Here is a 17,628-nt window from a genome sequence, read left to right as displayed (position 1 = left end):
GATGATGACTTCAGCTTGTACAAGGGGGTGCAGCTACACATTGAGGGGTGATGGTTTTAAGACAGATGTCAGAGGCAGGTTCTTTACTAAGAGAGTGTTAAGGGCGTGGAATGCTCTGCCTGCCAATGTTGTTAACTCAGCCACATGAGGGGCATTTAAACAGCCCTTGGATAAGCATATGGTTGACGATGGGGTAGTGCAGGGGAATGGGCTTAGATTAGTTCACAGCTCGGCGCAACGTGGAGGGCCGAAGGGCCTGTTCTGCGCTGTGTTGTTATATGTTCTATTACAGTTCACAGATTACTCTACCACACATTTTAGTGTTAAGTGTGAAGAGGATAATGAACGTCTGCAGAAGGACACAGAAAGTGTAAGTGAATGGACAAGGGTCTAGCAGATGGAGTGCAATGATGGAAAATGTGAGGCTATCCATTTTGGTGGCAATTCGGGCAAAATGGAGTATTACTTAAATGGTGAAAAATTGTAGCATGCTGCTATGCAGAGGGAGCTGGGCAGCCTTGTGTATGAAGCACAAAACGTTTGCAGACGCAGCTGGTAATTGAGGCAACAAATGGAATAGTGTCCTTTATTGCTCGAGTGATGCAGTTTAAAAATCGGGAGGGGATGCTCCAGTTGTATAGGGTGCTGGTGAGGCTTGATGTAGAGTAGTTTGTACCGTTTTAGTCTCCTCACTGGAGAAAGGATGTACTGGCACTGGAGGGGGTGCAAAGGAGCTTCACAAGATTGATTCTAGAATTGAAAATGTTGCTGTATGGGGAGAGTTTGAGGAGACTACGATTGCACTCACTGAAACTTCGAAGAATGAGGGATGTTCTAATAGCAACTTTTAAAATTACGAAAGAAATACACAGGAAAGGAGCACTGAAGTTGGTTCCACTGATGGGTGAAAGTACAACTCCGGGGCACAGCCTCAAAATAAGGGTGAACAGATTGAAGACTGAGTTGAGGATGAGCTTCTTCATCCAAAGGGTTGTGAATCTGTGGAATTCTCTGCCCAGTGAAACAGTTGAGGTTCCCTGGTTGAATGTTTTAAAGGCCAAGACAGATAGATCTTTGAACAGGAAAGGAATTGAGGATTTTGGTGAATGAGAGGGTAAGTGGAGCTGAGTCCGCAAAAAGATCAGTGATGACCTTATTGAATGGCGGAGCGAGCTGGAAGAGACAGATGACCTACTCCTGCTTTATTTCTTATGTCCATATGTCCTTAGATTGCCATCCTTGTCATTCCTCCTTCCCTGGAATAGGCCAGATCTGAACGCTGATCACTAGGTCTTTAAATAACTCCCACGTATCAAATGTCGACATGTAAAATAAAAGCTCCTCCCAATTAATACTGCTCTGCTCCTACCTGATACTCCTTCCCCCAATTTAGTAGCTTCCCCCAAGGTCCTGATAATTCATAGCTATCTTAAAATGTAAGAAGAGGCGATCACCTCGTTTGAAGAAGCTCCTGGTTCAGTGTTTTTCCCCATGTGGGAGTCAGCTACAGGTTTTCTTGTTCCAAGATTGGGGAGGAAATGGCCGAGTGGTATTATTACTGGACTGTTAATTCAGAGACTTAGATCACATTCTGGGGACCTGTGTTCAAATCCCAGCACAGCAGGTGGTGGAATTTGAATTGAATATAAAAGAAAATCATGAATGTAGAATCTCATGATGACCATGAATCCATTGCCAAATGTCAGAAAAACCCACCTGGTTCACTGATGTCCTTTAGAAAAGGAAACTGCCATCCTTACATGGTCTGGCCTACATGTGACTGCAGACCCACAGCCATATGATTGACTCTGAACTGACCCCTGGGCAATTAGGGATGGACAACAAACACTGCGTAGCTAGTGATGTCCTCCTCCCGTTAACAAATAAATACAATTGGATTCTACGTCTTCCGATCGAAGATCGTTTCTTGTTCTCACAGTAATTTCATCGCTGACAGTCAGTTTCCCTCCTGCCTGTCTTTTTGGAATGTCATGTCGCCCTGCACATTTACCTCCAGTGTTGATCTCCTTATAACCATGTCTTTGTAATAGCTCTCAAATCATGCCCGCCAACCTGTATGTGTGCTATTAATTTGTTGATTTTGTTCTGAATACAATGAGCATGTAAGCAAAGAGCCACTAATTTAGCTCTATAACTTTATTTCACCTCTTGACAGTATTTACAGCTGTTTTCTGTTTGTACATGCCGTCTTTTCCAATCCCACACTGAGTATTGTTATCTCAATAGTTCTTGAATGTCAGATCGTGTGTATTCCTGGGCGACTCTGCTCGTGTGGTCTATGGAGTTGTGGAGGTCACAGTTCTAGGACAGCCATTTCATAGGCCTATGCTGCAGGTTAGAAGAAAAGACAATCTCTTGCTCTGAGCTCTGCAAACCAGGGCAATGTCAAAAAGGAAACAAGGTCAAAAGAATTTCAACAAGAATCTCAAAATTAACTGCTGAATTCATATAAGCATTCCGGGGATCGCCCAACTTAGTGGCCACAACATCCCACTTTCTATTCTTCACAAACAATCCAAAGGCTGAACTATCCGTATCCCTCTTAACGGTTATGTTTTTTGAGCTAATTTCTTGTTTCTAACTTGTGTGTATTTGTGGTGCCTTCTGACTTCTTGCATTTAGCAATTGATAAACTCACTCTCTCACTAATTTAGTAAAACCTGGTTTTATAGAATCCCTGATGTGGAAACAGGCCATTCAGTTCAACAAGTCCGCAGCAACCTTGCAAAGAGCATCCCACCCAGACCCATCCCCATTCCCTACTCTATCCCTGTCAGCCTGCATTTCCCATGGCTAATATACCTAACCTACACGTATGTGGGCACTGTGGGTAATTCAGCATTCCCAATCCACCTAATCTGCACATCTCTGGACTGGTCAAAACAATGATTCAATATGAATTAGTTATAATGCAGCTGTTAACAGCAATCCTCCGTCCCTGTGTTGGAGCGAGATTTAACATTCAAGATCCAAAATGATACACTTGAACAAGGTAGTTCAAAACAGCCAGCTCTCTGATTGAGGTTGTTGACTTGCTCGCCGAGCTGGCTTGTTTTCATTGAGACGTTTCGTCACCATGATGTGTGACATCATCAGTAAAGCCTCCAGCGAAACAATGTTACTCTACTCTGTCTGGAATTTATACTGTCCGGTCTGTTACCATGAGTACTGTCATTTCGGGTTTTGATCTGTATGCTTTTGTATGTGGGGGTCCAATTGTATCTGTTTGTTGGCTGCATTATGGGTGGAGGATCACGCCTCTCATACGAAACTGGGACAAGGTAACCATAGTAGCCCAAGCCAAGCATAGACCCGCAGAGGGATTCTCGAGGCATGGTTCTCCACCCATTCTCCAATCTCACATTCTTGGTCTCTTCAGTTTGAATATGATCACTCAACCATAGCCTTTATGACAAACAACGTAGTCTTAGTTCCCATAATCTTCAAACAGGACTGTCCCGACAGATCCACTTGTTCTCATGATTTCGTCTTCTGTTGGAGGGATTCTGAAATGTCTGCATTCTTCCTCAACTGAGTATTCCTTGCGTTTGTGGTTGACAGAGCTCTCAGCTGTGTCCAACCCATCTCCTACACTTTGGCCTCACCCCTGATGATGTGCACTGGTCCTCAAAGCCCAACCCATCAATATCCACATCTAGAAGAACATCAGCCACGATTTCCAACAAGATTCCACCACCAGGCAAATATTCCCCTCCCCTCTCTTGTCAGCCTTCCGCAGAGACCATTCCGTCAGGACACCTCAGTCCACTCTTTATCCATTCGCAACACCTCCCCATTACCCGACAGCACTTTCCATGCCACCACAGAAGGCATAATATCTGTCCATTTACTTCCTCCCGCTTCACTATCCAAGGCTTCCAGGAGAAGCAGCGATTTACCCACACTTCACTCAATCTAGTCTACTGTATTCACTGCTCACAATATGGTCTCCCTCTGCATCGGGGAGACGAAACACAGACTGACCAACCACTTGGCAGAACACCTATATTCTGTCCATAAAAATGGCCCCAGGTTTCCAATTGCCTGTCACTTGAGCACTCCATCATGATCCCTGGCCAAAATCTCTGTCTCAGGCTTGCTGCAGTGCTCCAGTGAGTGCAAGCTAGAAGGAAAAAATCTCATGTTTGCGTTGCAGAACACCTCCGCTCGGTTTGCAATAAAGAACAGCACCTCCCAGTCGCGAACCATTTTAACTCCCCCTCCCATTCCTCAGACGACCTGTCCATCGTGGGCCTCCTGCAGTGCCACAATGGTGCCACCCAAAGAGTGCAGGAACAGCAACTCATATTCCGCTTGGGAACCCTGCAGCCCAATCGTATCGATGTGAAGTTCCCAAGCTTCAAAATCTCCCCTCCCCGACTGCATCCCAAAACGAGCCCAACTCATCCCCTCCCCCCACTGCATCCCAAAACCAGCCCAGCTTGTCCCGCCTCCCTAACCTGTTCTTCCTCTCACCTATCTCCTCCTCCCACCTCAAGCCGCACTTCCATTTCCTCCTGACTAACCTCATCCCGTTTGCTTGACCTGTCCGTCCTCCCTGGACTGACCTATCCTCTCCTGACCTTCCCACCGATACTCTCCTCTCCACCTATCTTCTTTTGTCTCCATCTTCGGTCCGCTTCCCCGTCTCTCTCCCTATTTATTTCGGAGCCCTCTCCCCAACACCCTCTCTGATGAACGGTCTAGGCCCGAAACGTCAGCTTTTGTGCTCCTGAGATGCTGCTTGGCCTGCTGTGTTCATCCAGCTTCACACTTTGTTATCTTGGATTCTCCAGCATCTGCAGTTCCCATTATCTCTGGATAAAGGAGAAGATAGGTGGAGAGGAGACAGACAGGTTAAAGAGGCGGTGGATGGAGCCAGTCAAGATGAGTGTACGTGGGGAGTTAGGGAGGGGATCGGTCAGTCCAGGGAGGACAAACAGGCTAAGGGGGTGGGATGAGGCTGGTAGGTTGGAGATGGGGGTAGGGCTTGAGGTGGGAGAGTGGATAGGTGGGAGGAAGTACAGGTTAGGGAGGTGAGGATGAGCTGGGCTGGTTTTGGGATGTAGGTGGGGAGGGGAAATTTTGAAGCTTGTGAAATCCACACTGATACCATTAGGCTGCAGGGTTCCCAAGCAAAATAAGTGGTACTGTTCCTGCAACCTTTGGGTGCCATCGTTGTGGCACTGCAGGAGGCCCAGGATGGACAGTCCATCTGAGGATTGGGAGGGGTAGTTAAAATGGTTGGCGACTGGGACGTGCAGTTGTTTAGTGTGAACCAAGCCTCCGCTTGGTTTCCCTGACGTAGAGGAGGACCACACAGGTAGTGGGAACTGCCGATGCTGGGGAGTCTGAGATAACAAAGTGTAGAGCTGGATGAATCAAGGGCTATGGGGAGAGTACAGGGAAGTGGAGTTGAAATGCCCATCAGCCATGATTCAGATGCCAGAGTGGACTTGATGGGCCAAATGGCCTTACTTCCACTCCTCTGTCTTATGGTCTTATGAACACAACAAGCCAAGCAGCATCATCCAGCTCTAAGATAATAAAATGTGAGGCTGGATTAACACAGCAGGCCAAGCAGCATCTCAGGCTCCTGAGATGCTGCTTGGCCTGCTGTGTTCATCCAGCCTCACATTTTATTATCTTGGAATTCTCCAGCATCTGCAGTTCCCATTATCTCTCATCATCCAGCTCTACACCTGTTATCTCAGATTCTTTTGTGTCCAATTCCTGACAAAAGATCTGGACCAAAAACGTCAGCTTTCCTACTCCTCTGATGCTGCTCAGCCTGCTGTGCTCATTCAGCTCGACACCTTGTTATCATAGAGACAGCACATGTTAGGTGTCTTTGCTACATCAAGTTTTCTGAGTGTCATAACCTATATGACAATGTGTATCAGCTCTGAACTTATTTGTATGTTGAAGCCATTCATGTAATTTGCATGTGAATAAATTTACATTTGGACTCTGGTGAAATACAAAGAAACCTAGACTTGTTTGAAAATTAAATCGACTTAATTAATTCAGTCATATAATTGGCATAAAAATATAAGAAATTAATCCTACTCAAAATCTTGGAGATGTGTTTGTTTGGCATTAGGGTATTGAAGGTGGAGATGTGGTCAATAAGTAGGAGCTTGATGTAGATGCCCTTGTTATCTGGACGTTCCAGAGATGTGTGTAAAGCCAAAGAGAGGACATCGACGATGGATCTGCTGCATCAGTAGGTGAATTGCAGTGGATCAAGGTAATGTGGGAGGGTGGAGTTGATGTGACCCATGACCAACCTCTCAAAGCACTTCATAGTGATGAAAATGGATGTAAGAGCCACTGGGCAGCAGTCATTTGAGGCTTCTGGAAAAATTTGCTGACGTTCAGTGCGGGGATCTTAAAGCTTTAGCATGAACATCAGAAAATTGGAGAAGCCTCGAGCATATGAGCCCAGGTAGCTGAGGGTAGGGAGGGCGGGAATTCCAGAAATCAAAGAGGGCAAGACACAGAGAGAGAGAGAGAGAGAGAGACGGAGATCATAGTGAAGAAATGATTAGCCTGGTAGGCAGTGGAAAATACATGATTTTCCATGGAACATGCAGACACCTTCGAAAAACAGGACATTGAGTTTTCAAAGTTTTGAAAATTAGTGTTATAGTTGATTTAGAGTGAATCAAATTGCTGTTCACACCATTGCCATCACCTTGCCCTTGTCAAGACAGACATGGATAAAGTTCTCAAAGCTGATAGAAAATTGAAAGCACTGGCATCCTGTGACGATGGTACGTTTCCTTCCTTTAAAAATAATGCTTGCAGCTTAATTGGCATAATAAAGAGCACAGGGGCTCTGTTTGACGCTGCCGCCTCACGGCACCAGCAACTTGGGTTCAATTCCACCCTTTGACTATCTGTGTGGAGTTTGCACATTCTTCATGTGTCCGCATGGGTTTTCTCTGGGTGCTCCAGTTTCCTCCCACAGTCAAAAGACGTGCAAGGTCGGTGGATTGGCCATGCTAAATTTCCCAAGGTGTTCAGTGATGTGTAGGTTAGGTGAGTTATGGGTGGATGGGTCTTGGTGGGATGCTTTGAGGGGCAGTGTGGTTGTGTTGGACTGACGGACCTGTTTCCACACTGTAAGGATTCTCTGATTCATGATTCTATGATTTTACTGAGCACAAAGGTACAATATTAGCCCGTCATATTTGTCTCACCTCTTGACACATTGACAAGAAAGCTTTAATTTCAGTTTCTGTGCATTTTCAATGTGTCTGCTGTCTCTAACAAGGCTTGACTGTATCTCCTTCTCGAATGCACATCTCCTGTCCCCTAACAAGTAGAGGTGTCACTTGCTTTTCATTCAGTACCATCAGTAAAACAATAGCCTCCATATTATAAGATAATAAAATGTGAGGCTGGATGAACACAGCAGGCCAAGCAGCATCTCAGGAGCACAAAAGCTGACGTTTCGGGCCTAGACCTTTCATGAAGGGTCTAGGCCCGAAACGTCAGCTTTTGTGCTCCTGAGATGCTGCTTGGCCTGCTGTGTTCATCCAGCCTCACATTTTATTATCTTGGAATTCTCCAGCATCTGCAGTTCCCATTATCTCTGATACTATTTTAGCCTCCATATTCTATCCAGCGGCTTCTATTAACACTCTCACACTGTTCTTTTTTACCTCCAGGTATTGACCACTCATCATTTCTTATTCCTCTCCTCATCTCATCTCTCTCACATACGCTCTCTCGATCTCTCCTCTCCCTATTCTCCCCCAACACTTCACTCAGGCACAAACAGAAGTTCACAGTCACACTATGTTGCACATGCATATCCTATCCCTCATGCACAAACATACTATCCACACACACTGACCACGGACAGACACACGCGGGCAGACACACACGGACAGACACACACACACAGAGTCACGTTCTCACTCATTCATACTCCATACTGTCATACAATCATGCATGGTCTTGCACACATTCCGTGGCACACTTGCATGCCCTGTTCGCAGGATCTTTTGCCAATGTTCATACACTCAACTACACACAGACACACACACACAAAACTCTCCCTCACACACTTGGGGTTACAAATTCACTTGCTCTCAAGCTCACTCGCTCTCACAGACACTCTCACTGCCTCATGCATGCTGTTACACTCGCTTTTGTGCTGACTCTCGTTTACACGCTCTTGAGCACAGTCACTGGCGCACACATTCTGTCCTGCGCACACTCACACTTTCGTGCACTGTCTTTGCACTCTTGAACACAATCATATGTTCACCTCTCTCTTGCACACAGTCAATTTGATTAGAGTATTCATTGTTACATATGCCTAGGTACAGTGAAAAGTTCTGTGATGCATGCAGTATAGACAGATCATACCATACAAGGTGCATTAGTGAAATGGAACATAATGACAGCAACAGAGAAGATGCACAGAGAGCAAGATCAAAATTAGATTTAAAATTTTAAGAGTTCTATTCAGATGTCCAATAACAGTGGTGAAGAAGCTTTTCTGGGATCTGTTCACACATGAATACAAAGTTTTTGACACCTTCCCTTCAGAAAAGGGTAGAAGAGAGTGTAATTGGCGGGTGAGAAAGACCTTTGATTATTTCAGTTGCTTTCCCGAGGCAGCAGGAAGTATAGGTGGAATGAATGAGTGGAAGGCTGATTTGCATGATGCACTGTGCTGTGTTCATGACTCTGGAGTCTGTTGTTTTCTTAGGAAGAACAGTTGCCAAACCATGCTATGATATGCATCCAGATAGGATGCTTTCTCTGGTACATCAATGAAAGTTGCCCTTTATATTTGAATTGCCTTAGCCTCCTGGGAAGTAGAGACATTGGTGTGCTTTTTTGCCCATTGCGACGATCTGGGTAGACCAGATTTTTCACAGTCATTGATGTGACTCCATTATGGTGTGTTAACCAGATCAACAATGTCATTAAAAATATCCTGAAGGAGGAGGACTGTAAGACGCAGCTCGATGTACACTTTGGTAAGATGAGTGATTAGGTCTTGCATCAAGTGTTCCGAGAGCTAGGCAGTGGATTAAATAGCAGAACCTCTAAAGTTGCAATCTCTGGATTATTCCTGGTGCCACATGCTGAGAAGGCAAGAAAAAGGGGAAGAAAACAGATGAATGCTTGGCTCAAGTGTTTGTGTTTGGGGAGGGATTTAGACACATGGATCTGAAGGACAATTTGTGGGGATGGTATATCCTCTGCAAGTTGGCTGGTCTGCAGCTGAAGCAGAAAGGAACCAAAATCCTTGCACAAGGGTTTGCTAATGTGGTGAGGAATTTAAGCTGTCGGCCTCCAAGCAGTGGGCAATTGAAGAGCAGGTAATTCACTGAGGGGTGAGAAAATAATAATATAAAGATTATATTCGGGGATTTCAACTGCACAACATTAATTGAGATAACATAAAAGTTTGACTTGGGAAATAATTCTTTAAATACATTTGAGAGATTATTTAACATCACCATGTAGACGAGCTTGTAAGGGACGGTGCAATGCTGGACCTACTTCTGGGACACAAAGGCAGTGTTCAAGGTGACAGTGGCTAAGTGCTTTAGTGATAGTGACCATGACAACAGAATTTTCAACGTGGGAGAGGAGATCTGTTTAAAAAAAAATGTTTTTGGTTTGGGGTAAGGCATATTTGACTGAAACAAGGCAGGATCTGGGTGTAATATTTTGGGAAGTTGGTTGAGGGCGAATCTACAGCAGAAAAGGAACTGGGAGAGTAAAGGCCAGCTATGTTCCGTTTTGGGTGAAATTTATGATCAACAAGCCTGGAGAACCCTGGATCTTGAGGAATGTTCAGGACATGTTTATGACAAGTGCAAAGGGAGCAAATGAATGGATGACTAGTGACGTATAAAAATGAAGTGTGAAGAAACGGTGGTGGCCAAGATTGGAAAGAATATCAAGATATTCTGCAGGCATATCAAGCAGGAGAATAACCAGGGAAAGAGTAGGGCCAATTAGAAACCGGGGTGTACGAAGGGTGATGGGGCAATCTGTGTTCAGAACTGAAGAGCATCGATACAGTCGACAAGTACCTCCCATCTGTCCTCCCTTCAAGGAGGAGCATTGATGTCTATAAAGCAGGAAGATGCAGGGTGAAATTGAAATTATTGGCTGGTTTAAAAGTGAACAAATCCCCACGCCCATATGAGTTGTTTCCAAGACTGCTGTGGGAGAAGAGAAAGAAAATCTCTTCAGAGATAGTAGGAACTGCAGATGCTGGATAATCTGAAGAAACAAGGTGTAGAGCTGGATGAGTGCAGCAGGCCAAGCAGCATTAGAGGAACAGGACGGCTGATGTTTGGAATCTGGACCCTTCTTCAGAAATGGGGCAGGGGAAGGGATTCTGAAATAAATATGGAGAGAGGGGGAGGCGGATTGAAGATGGATAGCTGAGAAGATAGTTCGAGAGGAGACAGACAGTTCGAAGCGGCGAGGATGAAACCAGTGAAGATGAGTGCTGGTGGGGGGTTAGAACATAGAACGATACAGCGCAGAACAGGCCCTTCGGGCTTTGTTGTTGCACAGACCAGTGAACTAATATAAGCCCACCCCGCGACACCAGCCCATCAGCACTCATCTGCTTACCCAAGGACTGTTTAAATGCCCCGAATGTGGCTGAGTGAACCACATTGGCCAGCAGGGCGATCCACGCCCTTACCACTCTCTGAGTAAAGAACCTGCCTCTGACATCTGTCTCAAATCTATTATCCCTGAATGTGAAGCTGTGCCCCTTTGTACAAGCTGAAGTCATCATTCTCGGAAAAAGACTCCCACTGCCCACCCGATCTAATCCACTGATCATCTTGTATGTCTCTATTAAATCCCCTCTTAACCTTCTTCTCTCCAATGAGAACAGACCCAAGTCCCTCAGCCTTTCTTCATAAGACCTTCACTCCAGACCAGGCAACATCCTGGTAAATCTCCTCTGAACCTTTTCCAATGCTTCCACATCCTTCCTGTAATGGGGCGACCTGAACTGCACGCAGTATTTCAAGTAAGGCCGCACTAGCTACATCTTTTAATATACTAGCACAGAGTACATCAGGTCCCAGATACCTATCGACCTTTAACCCCATTAGTTTCCCGAGCACCTTTTCTCTGGTGATATTTCTTGTCTGCTTTTTGCTCTTTGTTCACTAAATATTTTTGAGATGGTATTTGTGCCTTTTGCTGTGAAGACTGACATAAAGTATTTATTTGTCTCATTTGCCATTTCCTGATTCCCCATTATTATTTTTGCAGCCTCCATTCTTTAAGGGATCTGCGTTCACTTTGACCTCTTCCTTTCTTTTCATTTGTTTAAATAAGCTCTTATTGTCGGTTTCTTTTCTATTTCTCGGCTTTGAAATCTTTCCTTATTTCTGGTTTCCCACTAACCTTGGGCACTGACTGTTGAATTGGCAGAACATTGGAGAGAATGCTGAGGATATGGAAGTTTTGGTCTGGTGAATAGTACTCGACATGGTGCTGTTGCCCCCACTCCTGCTCAGGTGTCTCCCAGTTGAAATGCCAAATGGGACCCTGCCCATGCTCTTCACAGCTGCCCTGCAGCATTAAATGGCTGGAGGCAGGACATGGGGCGCCCTCTTGGATGGAAGTTCTACCTTGTAGAACTCCTGGCCACTTAGAGCCCAGAAGAGTCTGAAGTTGCTGATGGCTGGATGGCAGGTCCCGGACTAGAGGTGCGGAGTGGTCGAGGGTTGTTCGGGGTTGTTGAAACGTTGGATGAGAGTTTAAGGGCGTGAAGTGCCTTGGATCAGGCCAAGGGGCCTGTGGATGAGGATCCCCTACCAACTCAGTTTTTCGAGGCTGGATTGTGCATGTAAAGCTGACTGCCTTCCTGATTGACATCTATCTCCTTACGCAATAGAGGGGATCCCTTAAATTGCCATCAATTAGTCTCAGGAGGTCAAAGGATAGGCAGGCTGCTTGACAGTTCCCCAGAACTTCCACACATGTACACACAGTGCCCTCCAGATTTTATGTGTTTCTTCCCACCTTCGTATCTGTGGGATGGGGCTTTATAATGTAGCTCATGCAGTGCTAAAACAAAGAAGTTATCCTGAACCTTGAAATAGGACTGGAATGATACACCCAAATCTGGGACTAAACTTCAAGAGTAATAATTTTGGTAATATTGAGTAATAATGATGAAATTTACCCAACCTGTTTTAGGATTGTGACATTTTATCAACAAATTTAGCGAACGCTATTTTCATTGGAGTACAGGGGATTAATAAGTAGTTAATGGAGACATAAAGGATTATGATTGGTTGGGATAAGATAAACGTGGAGAGGCTGTGTTCCCATGGCTGGTGGATGATGTTACAAGGAGAAGGGAATGCATTCATGTTTTGGGGAAAAGATGTAGGGCGATGTCGAGGGGAATTTTTTTCAAGCAGTGAAGGTTCATGGGCCAGGATCTCTCTGCCTGTGAAAGGGTTAGAAGCCGAGAAAATCAACGATTTCACTCAGATGAATGCATATCTCTGGGAGCTTCATTCCTCATATTGCCATTAGATTTTATTTATGGAGGTTCTGTTGTATTTGGAGTGGTTCGATTGGCATTCCATGTTTTGACCATGTTTGCCAGATTTTGTTGGCATCATGTGAACTAAAATTGAATTGATACTTGTTTAACTACTAATTGTTTTTGGTAGACGCTGTAGAACATACCATGTGTATGACAAAAGAGCAAAATTATAAGAGAAATCTAGTTCAAAACCGAGGTAACAGAGCGCCTTTTTAAAATGAACAAGAATGTGTGATTAACACACTTCATAGCTGCAACCTAGTGTGATTTAAATGAATGCTGATTACCAGCAGTGAAATAGGGGTTGTAAGATCCACTATTTGAAACGAGTAAAGAGCCAATTAGTTTGTACTTTGGATTTGGATGTAGTGAGAATGCACGTCGGTTGAAAGAGATGGATGTTTTAGTTTAAATTGTACTGAGTCCTGCTTCATAAATATAAAGGAGGGCTTCATAACATACAAAGCTACTGTTCCTCCACCATTGTTCTGCAGAAATTACTGAACCAAACGACAGAATATGACCAGCATCATAAGACCATAAGACATAGGAGTGGAAGTGAGGCCATTCGGCCCATCAAGTCCACTCTGCAATTTAAATCATGGCTGATGGGCATTTCAACACCACTTCCCTGCACTCTCCCCCTCGCCCTTGATTCCTTTTGGGATCAAGAATTTGTCGATCTCTGCCTGGAAGGCATCCAACGTCCTGGCCTCCACTGCAATCTGCGGCAATGAATTCACAAGCCCACCACTCTGGCTGAAGACGTGTCGTCTCATTTCAGTTTTAAATTTACCCCCTCTAATTTTAAGGCTGTGCCCACGGGTCCTAGTCTCCCCGCCTAACGGAAACAACTTCCTAGTGTCCACCCCTTCTAAACCATACATTATCACTGACGGTTCCCGAGTTAGATTTGACATCGTGCATTTGAGAAGGAAATGGCCTGTTTCCTTCATTCCAGAGTACTTTTGTGAATCATTGTATTTATTTCTAGGCCAAATACAGGAATTAATTTTATTTGATAGCTCAATAAGTTAAAACTGTAATCAAAGTTAGTTTTCTTCCTCCTTTGTAGTGGATCTGTTGGAGTTGCACACAGCGCAACGCGTCTTTGATCAACACAAATTGACACAAACCGAGCAACTTCTGAATGTGACTGAAGTAATCAACTGTTTAACGTCCATTTATGATGTTTTGGAACAAAACCACAAGGACTTGGTCAATGTGCCACTCTGTGTCGACATGTGTCTGAACTGGCTGCTGAACGTATTTGATACGTATGTATGATTTACACTTTAATGTAGTATGTTTAGATTCTCCTAAGGTGCATTTAAACTGCATCCGACGGATTGGATTTTGATATGTATATGATCCGTTCAGTGAATATGAAGATTGTCGACTGATTAAAATCAATCCTGGTATTGTTGACATAAGGTTTCAGTATGTTCTAATTTCATTTCACTTAAACAGATAAAGTAGTTGAAAGTTTTAGCGATTTTTGTTTTAAATCGTAAAATTGAAACTGATATACTTTGGAATCCATTTGGTCAGATCTGTACAGGATCATGTAGACATCTCGACACTCTGATTGTAATGCTCTTCACGGTGACAAATGTTAGTGCTGGAGAAAGACGTGTATAAAGTACACAATATGAACATCATCCAGTTAATGTCAAGGAATAAACGGCCAGATGTAGAATAAATTTTTATGTGACCCTCAATCTCGTAGAGTCATACAGCATAGAAACACCGTGTCTATGCCTCCCAACATACACCAAGCTGCACTAATCTCATTTATCTGCACTTGTTCCACAGCCTACTTGACCGAGCATTTTAAATGCTCATCCCAGATGCTTTTTAAATGTTGAGAATACCTGCCTCAACTACCCTCTCAGGCAGCGTGCTCCATACGTCTACCACTTTTTAGATGAAAAAGCTTTTCCTCAGACTTCCTCCAAAGCATTTAATCCTCACCGTAAACTTGTGCCATCTGGTCTTAGACACATGTGCCATGGAGAAAGGATTCTCACAATGTATTCTGCCCGTGCCTGTCATAATTTTCTTTGCCTCAATCAGATCCCAACCCCAACCTCAGCCTCCTCTGCTCCAAGGAAAACAAACCCAGCATACCAGTCTATCTCATAACTGAGACTTTTTAACCTAGCCAGTATCTTGAAGAGCATTAACTGTGCCATTGTGGTATTTTCCAGACTAATTGTCGTTCAGCTTATCTCAGTCAGATTGTTTAGTAAACTCCATTTAGGAATAATGTTATGCACTTCACTTGGAAATGTATTAGGACTGTGACAGTATATTGGGGAATCCTTGCAAGCGGAGAGAATTTTATTTTCTTTCAGTCCAGGCTGGATACAATTCTAGGACTTGGCAATGGACGTCCAGGGTTAAACTTTCGGTGTCCTCCTATCCACCCCAATCACCTTGAATTTACCATTAATATAAAATTGAGCTTTGTCTGCATGAGATGTGTTCCAATATTAAATTGTTATTGCGACTGTCAATTTTGACATTCTTCATTAGGTGCGTACCCTTCATATTGATAGCAGCTCAAGCTGCTTCAGGATGTCAAAACCAAAATGTTGCCTTTTCCAGGGAAATTGTAGATATTGAGCTGAAATTCTCGCTAGGGAGCACTGAACGACATGCACTATTTCCCAGTACCACCTCATTAGTACTTATTCCCTTTTTCTACCTGCCAGACAGAAACTGGATGCTCCGAATTAACGACATGAAATTCTGAGTGGGTGTGTGGTGCTTCCACATTGCTCGATGCTCCTCTGCACCTCCAACTTGGGCACTAGTCCGCAGCATCTGCAGCCACACCCATCAGGATCACCCCATGTCCACAGTTTTGACATGTGACATGTTCCAGCCTCAGAACATCATGGCACATCACAGATCTGCTTTCAGTACTCTTCTGTACTTCATTGCTGCATTCTGGATTGCAGCAGCCCCCCTCATTGCAGTGCTACTGCCAGGGCACTTTTGGATGCAGGGACAGGCACCCATTCATGTATTGGGCCATGTTACACATCAGGACACCTTGCTTGAGCTCTCAACTCTCATTGTGTCCCTGCATGAATGCTAACAGCTCCTCTGCCTTGTCTTCATTTGCCTTGTCTTCTTAAGGTTTGCCCCTCCGCCACATCTAACAGACTCATAACGCTACTATGTTGATTAACTTTTTAGCATCGAGACCAAGCCAGACAGCTTGTCATGCTTGTTAGCAGTCATCAATCAAAGGAGTGGATGTGTTGCCGTTCAGCACCGTGATATGTTGATCTCACACCTGCAGTCTGTGCCAGCTGCAGAAGCACAGAAGGCATTGCATTGTCTCCAACCACATGGTCATGCTTCAGGTTCCGAGGGGAATGGTCTCCAGTCAAGCGAGGCACTTTCAGGCAGCAGATCTAGGTAACTCCAGGGCATTGTCTGATATCACTCGAGGGGCTTGGATGCAATTAGTTGGCTGCTCAGAATGACCATGGTCAGGACACTGTCGTCATAGGTTGTGAGAAGTCAAACATTAGACACCTCACTACCTGTGTTAGCTCTTTCTGCCCTACTGTGGGCTGTTTTTCCTGGAATGAAACAAAGGGAGGAATTGAGTGAGATGAAATGAGCTGGTGCATTTGTTAGTGCTCATGTATGTTTGGGAAGGGAGGTGAGGTCTCCTGGGTGAGAGCAAGAGGCACAGAGAACATACAGGAATAATAGCCTTGGGGCCTCAAGTAGACGAGAGCAAGCGAAGACAGACATTGAATGCTTTGGTGAGAATGGTATTACATGAGCTGTGCTGAAGGGTGGTGCAGAATTAGAGAGAGTGTGAATGTGAGGTAGCACAGACCAATGAGGATCCTCTTCCATTGGAGCAGAGGTCACTGATCCTGCAGCACTGCTGTATGGTTCTTTTGGTGGTTGAGACTGCATTGACACTGGACAGCCTCAGATGAGTCTGGCTGAATATTGTGTTGTGGCCTCCTGTGCTTGTGCTTGGGAAAGAGGACAGTCCTCCACTGCACCAATCCATCCACCAGGACCTCCAGGTCTCTAACTGTAAATAAGGTGCTAATTTCCCCTTTCCTGCCCTGTCTGGGACAATTGCTATGAACTGTACAAGGCAGTTCTGGATTCTGGGTATTTTACTGGTTCACAATAGCCTTTAAACATGGCACTAGTGCCAGTAATACCGGGATGTTTCAGTGGTGGCAAACACGTGCAGTTACGATGAGTGTAGAACTAACTAGCGTCGGCTGAGGGAGGCACTATAGGAGCATTGTTGCTAGTTATTGAATATGTTTGCAACAACAGAGTGGGAAAATTTGTTAGGTCTTTTGGAGAGATACTGTCCTTGCAGTGCAATAAAAATAACACTGAACTAACATTCCAGTGTTTTCGGCCTTCAGATTTCAGAACAGATTTAGACCATTCAGCCCATTGAGTGGGATCTGTCATTCTCAACCTCCTGTGTCCTCACTAAGCAAGAACATATCTATCTATGCCTGAAATCAACTCTGACTTGGCCTCCACAGCTTTCTGCATCAATGAGTTCCACAGATTCACAACTTTCTGACTGAAGAAATTCCTCCTCACCTCCATCCTGAAAGGTGGTCCCTTTGACTCTGAGGCTGTGCCCTCAGGTCCTGGTCTCTCCTACTCGTGGAAACATCATCTCCATGTCCACTCTATCCAGTCCTGACTGACCTTCAGTGTGACCCCCTTCGTCCTTCTAAACTCCATCGAGTACAGACCCAGAGTTCTCAGCCACTCCTCACGTGACAGTGCCTTCATCCCCAGGATTATGTTTGAGAACCTCCTCTAGACCCTGACAAAGGCCAGCACATCCATCTTTAGATAGATGGCCAAAAACTGCTCTTAATATTCCAAATGCAAGATAACCAGAGCCTTACACAGCCTCAGCAATACATCTCTGCTCTTATATTTTTGCCGTCTTGAAATGAATGCTGATATTGCATTTGCCTTCCCAACTGCCAACTGAACCTGCATGTTAAAAGAAT

General features: G+C 44.6%; 1 protein-coding gene across 9 annotated transcripts in view; it reads left to right on the top strand.

Annotated features, from left to right (window-relative positions):
• LOC132207983 (dystrophin-related protein 2-like) overlaps positions 1 to 17,628 on the top strand; it is a 147,450-nt gene that overhangs the window by 8,699 nt on the left and 121,123 nt on the right. For 7 of the 9 annotated variants that reach the window (XR_009444075.1, XR_009444078.1, XR_009444076.1 and 4 more), the window contains exon 3: positions 13,668 to 13,869. Coding sequence is in view for 1 of the 9 variants with exons in the window: in XM_059643759.1 (XP_059499742.1) it covers positions 13,668 to 13,707 (40 nt within the window). In the remaining 8 variants the exon portion in view is untranslated. Of the gene's footprint in view, positions 1 to 13,667; positions 14,023 to 15,799; positions 15,862 to 17,628 lie in introns of those variants that run through there. The other 2 variants (XR_009444073.1, XM_059643759.1) reach the window with 2 other exon arrangements.

Source organism: Stegostoma tigrinum, unplaced genomic scaffold (assembly GCF_030684315.1).
Source record: "Stegostoma tigrinum isolate sSteTig4 unplaced genomic scaffold, sSteTig4.hap1 scaffold_237, whole genome shotgun sequence".
Lineage (NCBI taxonomy): Eukaryota > Metazoa > Chordata > Chondrichthyes > Orectolobiformes > Stegostomatidae > Stegostoma > Stegostoma tigrinum.
Note: the sequence above shows the minus strand (reverse complement) of the source record. Positions and strands in the feature narration are given on the sequence as shown.